Source organism: Gobio gobio (genome assembly GCF_949357685.1).
Source record: "Gobio gobio genome assembly, chromosome: 10".
In the NCBI taxonomy this organism is placed as follows: Eukaryota; Metazoa; Chordata; class Actinopteri; order Cypriniformes; family Gobionidae; genus Gobio; species Gobio gobio.
Genome location: NC_137116.1, coordinates 52312194 through 52328649, shown reverse-complemented (window position 1 = coordinate 52328649; position 16456 = coordinate 52312194). Strand labels below are relative to the sequence as shown.

Genomic DNA, 16456 nt, shown 5'->3' with positions numbered 1-16456 from the left:
CGCCGAGACCTAAAGCACGATCAATGTAGAATTCAACAGCTTAGATACGCGCCTCTGCTTGTAAACAAATTGCTTCTGGGTCATGTGTCTGAACGCCGGATCTGCGTCATATTCTCGCGCATGCGTCGTGGAGGCACACACGGAAGACAAGAACAAGTTGGATAAAGTCGTTATTTAGATTTTTTTTTGCGCGCAAAAACTATTGTCGTCGCATCGTAAAATTATTGTAGAGCCACTGTGGTGAGATGGACTTTGTAACGACGTTTTAAGTGCCTTTTATGGGTCTTGTGAGTGTAAATGTACTGAATGCCAATGGAGGCCTATCTGAAGCCTTTCTCAGCCATCAGCTTTCAACAAAAATATCTTAATTTGTGTTCTGAAGATGAACGGAGGTCTTACGGGTGTCGAACGACATGAGGGTGAGTAATTAATGACAGAATTTTCATTTTTGGGTGAACTAACCCTTTAAGCTTCCTCAAGAATCAATGAGGTTCATTCTCGTGTGTTACACAACACATTTGTGCTTCCTCAAAAACCAACGAGGTAATGCTTGATTTGTATTTCTATCATGTTGTTCTGGGTAGCTCCACCCACAGTGAAGTCCATAATCCTGCTTTATCTATCGGAAAATTAAACATACAGGCAATTGACATTAAATTGACTTGTTCTGCAGTGTGATATGCTACAGTATATTTAAGGGCCAAGCTATTGTATATGTTGGTTTTCTTCTACTATGGTAGTCTATGGAAGAGGACAGTCTCAATTAATAGTCTCATTAACCATAAAAGAGTCTCCAACTCGATCCCTCTTTCACCACCAATTGTCCAAAGTTGCACTTACGTTTATGCTAATAACTTTTGAACCGCAAGGCCTAGAAGCAAAATTATGTTTTTCTTGTAGGTTTTCAAGATGTTCCACTATTTTGAACCCCCCCCACAAAACTACTTTTTCAAACTCCTCCTAGACCGTTTGTCCGATTTTCATGTAAATCGAATCAGATAATTTTCATATCATGCTGACAATAAATGTATATAATTTAAGTTTATTAGTCAAACCGTTGTGAAATACCTTGCAAACAATTTCTACGAAAAGCATGCCGATATGGATGCGAGGCTATATCTCTGCAACACTTTAGCATATTGAGACAAAAATTGGTACATATCATCATAAGCACGACATGAGGGTATGTGTGTAGTTTCATCACAGCGCCACCTACTGGTCAGGAGATATGACAAATAGGATGTTTTGCATACACAACTTCTGAAAAGTTTGGTCAAAAATTACAAGATTGGACTCTTAGTGCGGCGTACCACTAGACTGCATGGGTAAACCCAGCCTGATCTGCCGACGATTTGATTTCACCCTGCAGCTCAGGCTGGAAACCTGTACATTCATTTATCCAGCTTCTGTCACACTTTTGTGGGAACCAATCACAGACTGGCTTATCCACCTGATGCGCTATTAGTGGGTTTAACACGATGACGGATAGAGAAGCGGTGGATTGATGCCCGTTGATCACGCCTCTTGTGGTCTGATTGGTTGAAGGACTATCCAATTGCGTCATTTGAATTATGCTCTTTGATCACGCCTCTTGTGCAGTAGAAAATACATAGCATATTCCCCAGAGCAATGTTCAATTTTAAATTGAGCTTGGTCTGGTGATAGCCAGACAAGCATACCGCACTGTTTTTCCAATTTTCCCATGTCGGACATTTTGTCATAAAATATTTTACGAACACATTGGAATATTGTTATGAAACTCGGCATGTGTCTTTGGCACGATGCCTTGAAGGCACTCTTGAAGGTTTTGGGACAGCGTCACCTTTTTAATTTATCAAACATTTATTTGATTAGTTTTGCGTATTGTAATGAAACTGGTCTTGATAGATTCCGCAAGTCATACAGAGAAAAATTACACCAATTATCTCATAGTCAGTCGAACTTCTTGTCTGCCATTTTAAATTTCTCTGAAAACCTACTTTCTTGAACTTCTCCTACCTTGACCGCTGGTCTGATTTTCACCAAATTCGATTCAGATCATCTTTTCAATCTTTTCAGATCAACAAATTTGATGGCATGACGCCAAACTGAGGATGCATCTCCGCAAGGCTTTGCTGTATTGATATCAAACTGTGCGCATGTCAATGTCATCGCACACTAATAAAAACTACATCAATCTGGTGTCAGCGCCACCTACTGGTCAAAAGTGATAAGCAATGAAATCATATTACAAGTGATTGTATTGTATTTAATGATTCAAACATTTTGCCTAAAAATCATCTACAAATGTCTTAAATTTGCAGTTAGTGAGCTTAGACCCTTAATTGCTACTTGCAGATATATTATTATTGTTGCATAAGAATTACGATTTTTAAGATTATTTAATCAAAAATACATTAGAACAGAAACCGTAATTTTTTTGGGGAGAATTCTTGACTTTTTAAACTACTTACCTCAAACTTTTGAATAGTAGTGTATCATGATTTCCTCAAATATAAATAGGCCTACGTGAATATGTTCTTCTGAATATGCTCTGATTGGCTGTGATTTTGCAGCAATTTTGCTTTCATCGTGGACAGAAAAATAACCTGTCACTGGAAACGTCATGTTGCGTCTGATTAGGACACATCACACTGAAATGTGCTGTTTCACATCTATATTCCTGTTCTGATATACACGTCTACAGGTAATAACAAAACTCAATTGGGTGCCATCTAACATAAGCACCTTTCTAATGACAAAATGTTTGCTAAGAGAATTAAAAAGCACAAAAGTCCTAATTGTTTCAGCGTTCTGGCAATGTACACATTCAGAAAGAGTGTAAGGTTGTCTGAGTCCAGGAGTGATTGCGTAGGTTTCACTGAGACACTTGTCTTTATTTGAATGAAAACATCAAGCTCTTGAGACAAAATAGTCCTTGCAGATGATTATATATACAAAAACAATTGAACAAAAAAAAAAAAAAACATTCAAGAAATATACAGCATCATCCACATATCTTTTAATTAGCAAAAAAATCAAATAAAACAAAAAACACCATGCTTGTCCTTTGAACATTAAGTTAGAATCCAATCTTTCAAAAACCTCGCACAGAGTAAAAAAAAAGGTGCAAATATATACAAAACACTTCATTGCAGCCAGCGTTTTAGACTCATTCTCACGACTCCCTCAAACCACTTAACGCATTAAAAACTGAATTAAAACAATAATTTAATCAATAAAAAAACAAAAAACATTTCAGTCCAATAATTATACAAAATATATTTATATATTTATATAGAATTAAGGACTAGGCATAGCAGTTGCCCATTAACCAGTCATCCAATCAACCAGTCAGTCAGTCACAAAGCTCTCCAGACACGTTAATAAACTCCATATATTTCTGAAACTGTAAACAAGTCTGTTACAATAAAATTGATTAAAACATTTGGGATAAAGAGACAAACGGACAAATAAATTAGAATCAATTTATCTGAGACAGATTTTTTTTCTTCTTTTATAACTAGAACATTGACTGAAATGTAGTTATGGATCTAAAACAGACATTTTCTTCTACTGTATCTACTGAAAAAACACCACAGTTATTTTTCCACTCACTCCGCTCCGTTCCTCACAAGTTACAGGTGCTTTTAAGAGTATGCCGTTTCACCACACCACGAAAACAAACCGCAAAGCGCCTCATTTGGCTCTGAGTTCTGCTGTACGAAACGAAACGGGCGATTTCTGATATATGGCTATCGGCCGAGGCGTCGTTAGTGTTAGCACTGTCTTCACCAGTCTAGCTAAAAACACCCCGGTGGGCAGTTGCACTTAACGATAGTCAGAGTTATCTTACAGGCAGTATGTACGCGACCGAGCTAAGTCCACTTCCTCCACAGTACGTTTGGCTTTACTCACAGTATAGAAAAATCAGATGTAAACCTGACAGCATGGTTTCAACCAAGAGGTGCTAAATCAAAAAAAAAAAAGGTTTCTTTTTTCAGCCTTTTTTTTCTCTTAAACATAGATTTATGATTGCGTTTCATTTCTCAAAGTGGTTTGTCCAGACGTTGGATATTGGTTTCGCACCTGCATTGCTGACGACGCAGCTTTGGCAAACAGGCAGTATTTCCTGATGTATCGTGTTGCGAAATGCCATAACTGAACCAGATTCATGAGCTGACCCCATTCCCCCGACAGAAAAACAAACCAATGTTCAAAAAGATTCTGCTTAATTATCATCCTGCAACTTTTTCATATGGTAATGAGCCCCACATTTCATTCAAAACATCCTGCCTTCACGATTCCAACGACAAAAATCGCTTCTCGTCGCGTTGAATTTGAAGGCAGGTTTAATTACATTCAATCAATCTTTAAGTTGAAAATATCCAGATGGGTTTTGTTTGTTGAAATGCTCACGATTAGCAGTTCACACTTCAAGGTAAAGAGGGCAAAATCGATCAACGTATGATGTACGGTTAGGTGGTTATTGAATATCTACATTCAAACTCAACAAACTTAACTAATAAGGCCCCGATGGATTTCCCCACTGTTTTAATGATCCCATGCGTTTGTTTGCTCGAACTGACCTTGGTAAAGTAGGTTTTTTTAAACATTTTTAAGATGATGTTGAAAGCAAATAGTTCTCCCTGTAGTCCTGGCTGTGATCAACTGAAGGTATTTTGTGTTTAAAACTGGAACATGTATAATGAGGCAACGTTTTTTCTTCTTTTTTTTTTTTTTTGCAAGATATGCCCAGTTATTCATGCCGTACATTCTCGGGTTGGTGATTTGCCTCAACACAAAAACACATCGGTACGCTACTAGACAGGGCAGAACTCAGAACCACATATAGCAAGGAATAGAAAACAGCTGAGAATACTTTGAAATTCACGTACGTATCACAATTCGAGTACCTGGAATATGACGGTTTTGAAGTTCACCTCCGTGGCAGCAGAGGCGATGAAAGTCCGATAAAGAGAAGCGGAAATGACTTAAGGCCTTGTTGTTTGTGTATACAGACAGAATTGACACAATCTTTATAATCGATCAAGCAGGGTGTGGTTTTTACGGGGGACGACCGAGATTTGTCTAGCTGCGGACTTCTACTGTCAAAAATTGCATCTGATAAAACAGAGGAGAACAGTCGTCCCTTCGTTGTGCTTGGCATCGTGAACACATTTTGGCTGCCGTTTGGAAAGAACAACAACAGGGAAATGAAAAGGAGCGATAGGTCGCGTGAATCGAAGATTTCGAGTCGGGACAGTGAATCTGAACACACAGGGAACTCAAACTCATGGCTTGCAGAGTAAATCTGAGAGTTATTGCTCTAGATGGATCTACTACATTAAAGATGCCTGTCATCGAGGGACAAAACTCGGCCCTCGCCAACGCGGCCTTGGAGAAGAACCACAGAATCAGAGTAAACACTCCAAACCTCACAGTAACACAGCGGTGTACAAAAAAGCAAAGGGAGCAAAAATGTCTCCCGAAGGATGAATGCCCATCCCGGAGTACATTTCGGCAAGGGTTCGGGGGAGTCATGTCCGGACGCAACGAAAAGGCAAGCTTCAAAAGATGCTGATCCATACCTCTTGACAAAGAGAGGTCCATTTGGCCCCATAATCACAAAAAAAAAAGAATGAAAACGAGAGAAAAGGCGCTTTTATAGGTCTATGGCATTTTCGAGACGAGGAGGAGAAGGTTCCTCCCATTCTGCCCAGCCTCAACACTACCCACAATGCAGTTCTCCCCAAATATTTGGTCTCCATTATTGATTCGTTCTGATATAAATATCTTCATTTCTGTTAATGGAGCACGCGAGGCTTCTCTCGGAGGTCGATATGAGGAATTGTTTTCGGATTACCCTAGTAAAACACGTCGCTTGGTTTCTCTCCCAGAAAGTCGGATATTTTCTTCAATGGCACTATCTTGGCAATTTAGCTTCCAAGGCCTTTCCTCATTGGAATGTATCTGATCCACAGTAGTCCGTGTTGAATAGTTTGTTAGGCGGGCCGATGTGAGCGGCGTTCGGTCCGGGCATTAGGGAGTGCGGGTGGGCGTACAGGTTCTGGTCCTGGAAAATATTGGGCTTCGTATGCTGTGCTGTGGTTCCTTTAGAGTTGATTGTCCAGTGTTTTAGCCTCACTTTCTGCTAGCACAAGCCGTGCATGATCGAACACGGGTCGGTCCGCCGGACTCCGTAAATTCAGTCTCAACCCTCCCCCAAACCCCCTGAACGCTTCCCCTCCCGTCCCGTCTGATCCGTCACCGCCCTCAGCTGCTGCCAGACATCAGGTTAATGGCTTGTTCCAGTTTGTGTCGTAGCTTGTGTTTGCGACAGTAACCGTCTCTGTCCAGCGATGTCAAAATCTGCAAGAGAGAGAGGAAGAGAGAGGAAGAGAGGGACAGGCCATTAATTGAAGGCCGGACCCATGTAATAATTCAATATTCAACATCGTCTTGAGCGTGAGAGTTTGTGGACGCTCACTGGAGCTCATAATGACAATGATAAATGACCTCATCAGATACGGCACCGCACATTCATCAAGATCAAACCACTAATACAGAAACAACATTTGCATTTCAATTCAAATCTCATGTGCATCTTCAAACTACCGTTAGGCCAATTTGCACGACCGCTGCCAGGATTTATGTTTCTCAAGATCTTACACACTTTTTGATTTGAAAGCTTCTGCATAAATCCCTAACATTAGTTCCGTAGACAAATATAAGTTGTGCCTACAAATCAATGATATGAATTTCTTTACAAAATCACATTTAAAAAAAGAAAAAGCTTTTACACTAATTTTATATTTATACTTTCTAATTATTCACACACACACACACACACACACACACACACACACACACACACACACACACACACACACACACACACACACACACACACACACACACACACACACACACACACACACACACACACACACACACACACACACACACACACACACACACACACACACACACACACACACACACACACACACACACACACACACACACACACACACACACACACACACACACACACACACATATATATATATTATAATTTTTTTTTGTACATTATAGTATAATATTCTCTCTCTCTCTCTCTCTCTCTCTCTCTCTCTATATATATATATATATAAATACACACACACATATACATATATATATACATACACACACACACACACACACACACACACACACACACACACACACACACATTTTTACATTATTGTATAATATTCTCTCTTTTTCTCTCTCTCACTCTATATATATATATATACATACACACACATAAATTATATGTATATAATATTTGTAATATTTAAATAAGACAGTATATAACCACATTTTAATAAATATTTATATTTTGTAGCATTTTATAAATACACATACATACACACGCACACACATTTTTTTTACATTATTGTATAATATTCTCTCTCTCTCTCTATATATATATATATATATATATATATAAAATACACACTTACACACACACACACACATATATTTTTACATTATTGTATAATATTCTCTCTCTCTCTCTCTCTCTCTCTCTCTCTCTCTCTCTCTCTCTCTCTCTCTCTCTCTCTCTCTCTCTCTCTCTCTCTCTCTCTATCTATCTATCTATCTATCTATCTATCTATCTATCTATCTATCTATCTATCTATCTATCTATCTATCTATCTATCTATCTATCTATCTATATATATATATTAGAGATGCAACAATACAGTTAGTTCAATACATAGCTCGGTTTTTAACCACGGTTTTCGGTTCGGTTCGGTTCTGATGGCTTGTCACATCAGTTTTTTGTTATTCTTCTTAGGCGACACCGCAAGAGGTTAGGGGGAAAAAAACTATTTTTTAATTGCAATACTCTTTCTTTATTTTACTTTAAAGAATTGAAAAACCTTACTTAAACTTAAAACTTTACTTAAAAAAAACCCTTGTACACATTCCTAGTGTATTGTATATATATAGATATATATAGATTTACACTGGCAGCTCAGAGCTGTACAGCAGCATTTAAGTATGAAATTGAATGAATAAATGTAAAAATAAAACACTACATAGACTTCACTATAAAATATACACTGATTCTTATTAAAGCTACTGTATTAATGTTTTTCAGTCAAGAGCAGTGAGTGATTTTCTCTTTGTCTTTTGTTGTTGTATTAACATTAAAGGGATAGTCCACTCAAAAATGAGAAATGAATACAGGTTTGGAACAATATTAGAGTGAGTAAATAATGACATAATTTTAGTGTTAGTTAAACTGTCCCTTTAAGGACCGCATGTTCACTATGGCTGCGCTGCTTTCAATTTAAGACCTACGTGCATCTGATATACAGACTCACGCGATTTTACTTTCACTTTAGACATAACCGACTGTGTTTATATTAACCTTGTGTGTATTTGACAGTATTAGCGCAGTAAGACGACTTAGTCCAGTAATCATGTGTTTGACATGCGTTTAGTGCGCGCGCTCGGGGAAGCTCATGTTAAAACAGTGCATATGCACGCGAATGAGCCGGCAAGGCTTTAAAACGGATGCAAATGATGAACTTTCGTGATTGTGAATAACTCTAGTGTTCCGTGAGTATAACTCTACCACGAACGTGTGATGTGAATGTATGTCACGTTGTTCAGTATATTGGGATGGAGGCAAATGATAGAATTTGTAGAAAAATACTTAATTAAATGCAAAACCTAAAAACCGCAATTCACAAGCGCGTATTGAACCGTGAAGGCCGTACCGAACGGTTCAATATTATATTGAGAATTGTGGCATCCCTAATATATATATATATATATATACACATACATACACATGCATAAATTACATGTATATAATACATTTAATATTTAAATAATATATAATCACATTTTAATAAACATTTATATTTTGTAGAATTTTTTAAATACACATATATGTGTGTTTATATATATACACATACACACGCACACACACGCACGGACGCGCACACGCGTATTTATAAAATGCTACACAATTTAAATGTTTATTAAAATATGATTCTATATTATAGAACTATTGTATATTATATACATGTAGTTTATGTATATATATATATATGCAGTGTGTGAGTGTGTGTGTGTGTACTACTCACTACTGAGATGCCTTTGAGCAAGGCACGTAACCCCCAATTGCCACAGCAAAATGGCGGCCCACTGCTCTGGGTGTGTTTGTGCACAGTTTGCAGTGTGTGTGTGTGTGTTCACTACTCACTACTCCTAATGTGTGTGCACTAACTTGGATGGGTTACATGCAGTGGACAAATTCCAAGTATGGGTTATCACACTTGGCCTTCACATGTCACTTTCACTTTAATACTTAGTTTAGCAGAGATGAAACTGAAAAACCCTTATCAGCCAACCACTTTATATGTTAAACCCCTCCAAACACTTGACCCTTGAATGCCAGTATTCTGCGTAAACGTGTAACGCTTAGGACAGTGTGTGAAATGGAGTCCCAGGTCTCACCTCTTCCTTGTACTTGTTGATGTAGAAGTACAGTTCACTGAGCGCGCTCAGCGTGTTGAACTCGTTGCCATGGAGACGAGACTGCTCTACCAGATAGGCGTCCATGTCCTGATCGCTGATACTTGGCATCTTGCTGATGTCTCTGTAATATCTAGAAAACACACACATAAAAACCCTGGTTAAAAATGATCTGATTTGAATTGTAAATGAACAGTTTGCAGTTAATCTACTGGGGAAAATGAAAATCAAATTAGATTAATTTCAGTTTAGGCTGCCTATAAAAAGATGGTACTGCAATGATATTACACAGCGCCTGAAAATAGTCCCCAGCGCTCTCTCTCAGCAGGTTGTCACGTTGGTTATGTTGACGGAAGTTAGCCTATTTTCAGGCGCTGTGTAATATCATTGCGCCGCTGCACTCATGGTACGGCTCAAAGTTCCTTGATTATTACGCAGGAATGAGAGAATAGTTCCTAGAAAAATCACAACTTTTCATTTTCCGTCGGTCTTAGTACTCAATGTAACTACAGAAGAGTCAAGTTGTAAATAGGAAAAATATCGAAACTCTTTGGTAATTTCTTTGAGCGAGATGCTAACGGTCTAATCAGATTCAATGATCTATGCTAAGCTATGCTAAAAGCGCTACCACCAGACCTGGAGATCGGCTGAATGGATTCGAAAACGGTAAAACTCAACTCTAGGGGAGTCGGAAAATGAGCCTATTTTCAAAAAAAGTGGTGTGTTCCTTTAAAAGTGGAGTGTCAGCATCCTTGAACAACCTTTCTAGATCTTTCATTAGTAAGCAACACCAAGGGCCCTTTCATACACCCGGCGTAATGCGGGGACCAGGCACATCGCAAGTGTTTATTGCTAGTTTCAGTCCGACGCAGTTATCATTTTCACGTCCTGCGCCATGTTGTTTAAATAGCAAATCCATTTGCGCCCATTTGTGCACCCATGGGCGTGCTGGTCTGAAAACCAGGTGTGTTCAGGCACATTGTTGGCGTGTTGCTATTTTGAGGAACTGAAAAGGACTGCGCCATTGACTGCAAAATTGTTTTAATTTTATTTACAGTGTGCATTAGTAATATGCGCATATAGGTGGGTGCACAACACGCGTACACTCTGATTATTACACACACAGGGATGCAGCAGTACACAAACATTTTTAATTATTAAAAATAAAAGGATTCCTCTCTGGAGAAGCTTTCAGTCTTTCCGCTCGCAAATTCCTCCATGTAAATAGCAAATCCGCCATGTTGCGAGCGCAACTGGCTTTTAAAGGTAATGGGAGATGAGACTCTGATTGGCTTATTGCCCAAAACACACCCATGACTCATTAAGAGAATAGGGACAACCTCTTAACTGGCACTCTTTTTTGGATCGCTTTTTTTCGTATCATTTATTTTAGTAATTATCATAAATTAGGTATCATTCGAGGGCTTACGAACTCAAAATTCATCCTGTGTAATCCGTTTTGAAATTGGACATTGCGTTACCATGCAAATTGTACTTTAAATTCTTCTAGCGGGCTCCTCCCCCTAGTGGGCGGTGTCATGTTTCATATTACAACATTTATTTTTATTTTAACTACTTTATAATCAAAATCTTTTCTAATCTTGCCAAAACACATATCGTCGGAAAGGTCTGAGTCTCAAGGTTTCATATTTGGTGACTGTTTAGTGATGGAAGTGACATTTGGACAGAAATTTACAGGAAAATGCATCAAAAAAACAATCAATGGAATTTCAATGACGCCCGGTGGCTATTTTTGGTGTAGCGCCTAAACAAAATCTCATGGGAACTTAAATTTTTGTGATATCAACTTCAAATTTGGAACACAACTTGGTTAGACATATGGCTTTGATTTTATAGTAAGTTTAGATAAAACATTTTTTGTAAAATATTGCTGTCTGCTTTAAAACAAGACCAAACTTAGGTCTATATTCCAAAGCATTCTTGAATTACAAGTTTGGATAGTGCATTTTCACGTGTCTTCTCAAAAAGGGGGGTGACAGTTAAGGGGTTAAAACAAGCGCCGGGCGTGTCGACCATTTTTTCCGTCGTTAACCTAGCAAAAGTGGATTCGGACACGCCCTAAGTGCACTTGCGCCGTGCGCTTTAGACCATGCGCTCAGATCGCTAAAATAGGGCCCCAAGTGTGAGGTATTTTGAGGCATGTGTCCGTACCTCTCCACCCAGCTCTTGTAGTTGGGAATGTCTTTAGCGTAGAGGAGCTTGTTTGAGGGAGAGTCTTTGCCCAGACGATGCTCAGACGTCGAGCAGGAGTCCATGAAGGTCTGAGCCACCACTGACAGACAGGCGTCTGTAATGCTGTTCTTGTGGATGTCAAAGACGAACTGAGGGTTTTTTATCACATTGACCCAAAACCGCAGAGGAAGGCTGGGATAGATAGAAAGAAAGAGAGAGATACAATAAAATCTGATTACATCCAAAAAGCTTTTTAGGGATTGTGGTCTGTCTTGAATCGCACAGTAAAATACATTATTTTTCAATTGCTCTGAGAGCTCACGGCATTCATGAAACAAATGGAACTGAACTGGCAACCCAGCAGGGCTTCAAAACAATCGAAACAGATGCTGCAGAAAATGTAGCGCTCAGGATCTCACCAGTTGCTCTTCCAGGTGTGCCGTACGTCCGGGTCGGTGATCTGTCTCTTGTCCGCCTGCTCGTCCAGGAAATCGAACATGTATTTGATGGCCAGTGGGAGAGCGCTGCCACGATGGGCCGTACTGAATACAGTCTCAAACAGATCGTCCACAAACTTCTGCAGTGTGCCCTAAAAACATGACACACGAGAGTTTGTACAATAAAATCTCTTGTGACATATCATTCGATTAGAACTACAAACACGCATAAAGTGTTATAAGTGATATAACCCTAACGCGCAGCCTTAAAGGGCACCTATTATGCCCATTTTTACAAGATGTCGTATTGGTCTTGGGTGTCCCCAAAATGTGTCTGAAGTTTCAGCACAAAATACCCCACAGATTATTTATTATAACATGTTGAAAATGTCATTTTGAGGCCTGTCTATTAAAAGTGCTGTTTTGGTGTGTACCGCTTTAAATGTAAATGAGCTGCATATCCCCACCCTGTCTTTAGGGCGTAGCATATACATCTCTCCTGTGCATGGCAGATTGCATACAGGTCTCACAGGGCGGGTCTATGATAAAATGTCAGCGTCAGTCAAACCTTGCGGGCGGGCCTTTGCAGTGTGATGTCACACTGCAGAGAATCTGAGAACAGCTTGTTCTGAAACACTGCTTATGATTTTTGGGGATAAAAAAAAAATACTGAGTGGATTTTTATCGTTATAGGGTGGTTGTTTACACACACTGTCAACACACATTTACACTCACCTAAAGGATCATTAGGAACACCATACTAATGCTGTGTTTGACCCCTTTCGCCTTCAGAACTGCCTTAATTCTACGTGGCATTGATTCAACAAGGTGCTGAAAGCATTCTTTAGAAATGTTGGCCCATATTGATAGGATAGCATCTTGCAGTTGATGGAGATTTGTGGGATGCACATCCAAGGCACGAAGCTCCCGTTCCACCACATCCCAAAGATGCTCTATTGGGTTGAGATCTGGTGACTGTGGGGGCCATTTTAGTTCAGTGAACTCATTGTCATGTTCAAGAAACCAATTTGAAATGACTGGAGCTTTGTGACATGGTGCATTATCCTGCTGGAAGTAGCCATCAGAGGATGGGGACATGGTGGTCATAAAGGGATGGACATGGTCAGAAACAATTCTCAGGTAGGCCGTGGTATTTAAACAATGCCCAATTTAAACGATGCCCACTAAGGGGCCTAAAGTGTGCCAAGAAAACATCCCCCACACCATTACACCACCACCACCAGCCTGCACAATGGTAACAAGGCATGATGGATCCATGTTCTCATTCTGTTTATGCCAAATTCTGACTCTACCATTGAATGTCTCAACAGAAATCGAGACTCATCAGACCAGGCAACATGTTTCCAGTCTTCAACTGTCCAATTTTGGTGAGCTTGTGCAAATTGTCGCCTCTTTTTCCTATTTGTAGTGGAGATGAGTGGTACCCGGTGGGGTCTTCTGCTGTTGTAGCCCATCCGCCTCAAGGTTGTGTGTGTTGTGGCTTCACAAATGCTTTGCTGCATACCTCGGTTGTAACGAGTGGTTATTTCAGTCAAAGTTGCTCTTCTATCAGCTTGAATCAGTCGGCCCATTCTCCTCTGACCTCTAGCATCAACAAGGCATTTTCGCCCACAGGACTGCCTCATACTGGATGTTTTTCCCTTTTCACACCATTCTTTGTAAACCCTAGAAATGGTTGTACGTGAAAATCCCAGTAACTGAGCAGATTGTGAAATACTCAGACCGGCCCGTCTGGCACCAACAACCATGCAACGCTCAAAATTGCTTAAATCACCTTTCTTTCCCATTCTGACATTAAGTTTGGAGTTCAGGAGATTGTCTTGTCCAGGACCACATCCCTAAATGCATTGAAGCAACTGCCATGTGATTGGTTAATTAGATAATTGCATTAATAAGAAATTGAACAGGTGTTCTTAATAATCCTTTAGGTGAGTGTATGTTCAAACATCGTGTAAAAGTGGATTTTGCATAATAGGTGCCCTTTAAGAGGTGTATTGCTTTCATAAATATCTCAGTTTCCTCTGTATACAGGACGGTGTTCATGTACCTTGGTAGCCAGTAAGCGTGTGAGGTAAATCTCAGACACCATCTTGCTCCCGCGGTCTCCCTCCCGCTGGTCCGCGTGCTCGTGGTTCTTCACCAGGTGCCAGAGTTTGGTGCCTGTCTCCTGGTCAGGGGTGATCATGGGAGCTCTGGACCGCAGGCTGTCTGGACTGCTAGACGTCCTCAGGAGGCTCTCTACACCAGAACGACATTCAATCCAAATTAGCACTACTTAATGCATTGCTTTTACATATCTTAGCCTGTAGATCTAAATCAGTTTTTTTCTGAATCATAATACTCATCTTTTTAATGGCTGTGTCTCAAAACCTAGTGAGCCGAATCAACGTTTACAGTCTAGATGGGTAGATGTCCACATAAACATCATTATGACTGAAATGGATCCTCCTACAGTATGAGACGGCCTCCACATTGAGAGCATGTCTACAGTGTGATGTCCAAAACCACTGTTTAGCTAGGCAGCTCACTAGGCTTTGAGACACAACCTATGTGTTATTTCACTGAAGAGCTCAAACAAACTGACTTCAGCCAAGAATGGTTGGTGAAAAGATCTTAAATTCCCACTTGAGTCAGTGGCACTACACAAAATGCTGAAAGAATCTGTGATATATTAAACAAACATGGCTAAAGCCGAGGATCATGTGGCGTAAAGCGATCCGAGAGACTGTGGCTTACCGTATCGACTGAGAGAGCGAGTGAATGTGAAGGAGTTGGCGATGTTGTAAGCGGATACTTGCTTCTGAACCAGCGCTACCAAAGACCCATCTGTCACCTAAGATGGAAAAGGAGAACTATAAAAAAAGCATCTCCATTTTTGTACAGCACGTGACGAGCATTAGTAAATTTGCATAGCATAACAGAGCAGCTGCCAGGAAGTGTTGTTCAACCTGGTAGTGCGCCAGTGTGTTCAATCTCTTCCAGTCGCTCTCGATCTTTGTGGTGACGTCTTCATCCTGGAGGATGATTCTGGTCAGTCGACCCTGCCGCCATTCTGAAGGACAATGAACGCATTAGTCTGGGATGATGATGTTTCTAAAGTGTCAAAGGTAAAACTTTCGCTATGTTTCCCAATCCTTCCCTCTAATAGTCAACATACAGTAGACAGACAGACAGACAGACAGAATGATAGATAGACAGACATACAGGTATTGTTAGATAGATAGAACAATAGACAGAATGATAGAGACAGACAGACAGATAGATAGAATGATTGATAGATGGAATGATAGACAGACAGACAGATATAGAATATTAGATAGATGGAATGACAGACAGATTGAACGATAGATAGATAGACAGACAGACAGACAGACAGATAGAATGACAGACAGAAATAGAATGATAGATAGATAGATAGATAGATAGATAGATAGATAGATAGATAGATAGATAGATAGATAGATAGATAGATAGATAGATAGATAGATAGATAGATAGATAGATAGATAGATAGATAGATAGATAGATAGATAGATAGATAGATAGATAGATAGACAAACAGACAGACAGACAGATAGAATGACAGACAGAAATAGAATGATAGATAGATGGAATGATAGACAGATAGATAGACAGACAGAACGATAGATAGAACAATAGATAGATATATATAAATAGATAGACAGATAGATAGAATGATAGACAGACAAACAGATATATAGAATGATAGACAGACAGATAGATGGATGATAGACAGAAAGATAGATAGATAGATAGACAGACAGACAGATAGAATGATATACAGATAGATAGATGGAATGATAGACAGATAGATGGATGATAGACATACAGAAAGATAGATAGATAGAACGATAGATAGATAGATAGATAGATAGATAGATAGATAGATAGATAGATAGATAGATAGATAGATAGATAGATAGATAGATAGATAGATAGAACGATAGATAGATAGATAGATAGATAGATAGACAGACAGACAGACAGACAGACAGACAGACAGACAGACAGACAGACAGACAGACAGACAGACATATAGACAGATAGATAGATGGATGATAGACAGAAAGATAGATAGATAGAATGATAGACAGACAGACAGATATATAGAATGAAAGACAGATAGATGGATGGAATGATAGACAGACTGACAGACAGACAGACAGACAGACAGAAATATAGACAGATAGATAGATGGATGATAGACAGAAAGATAGATAGATAGATAGAATGATAGACAGACAACAGATAGATAGATAGAT

The 16456-nt window shown here is 39.4% G+C and overlaps 1 protein-coding gene across 1 annotated transcript in view; it reads right to left on the bottom strand.

Moving 5' to 3' along the window:
- Positions 1 to 4722: 4722 nt before the first annotated feature.
- Positions 4723 to 16456, bottom strand: part of plxna3 (plexin A3) — a 242170-nt gene continuing 230436 nt past the window's right edge. Inside the window, exons 26-32 of the mRNA XM_079827990.1 lie at positions 15122 to 15225; positions 14910 to 15006; positions 14221 to 14411; positions 12135 to 12304; positions 11695 to 11907; positions 9505 to 9655; positions 4723 to 6351 (exon numbers count right to left, since the gene is read on the bottom strand). Of these exons, the coding sequence (XP_079684116.1) occupies positions 6256 to 6351; positions 9505 to 9655; positions 11695 to 11907; positions 12135 to 12304; positions 14221 to 14411; positions 14910 to 15006; positions 15122 to 15225 (1022 nt within the window). The 3' untranslated portion in view covers positions 4723 to 6255. The remainder of the gene's footprint in view (positions 6352 to 9504; positions 9656 to 11694; positions 11908 to 12134; positions 12305 to 14220; positions 14412 to 14909; positions 15007 to 15121; positions 15226 to 16456) is intronic.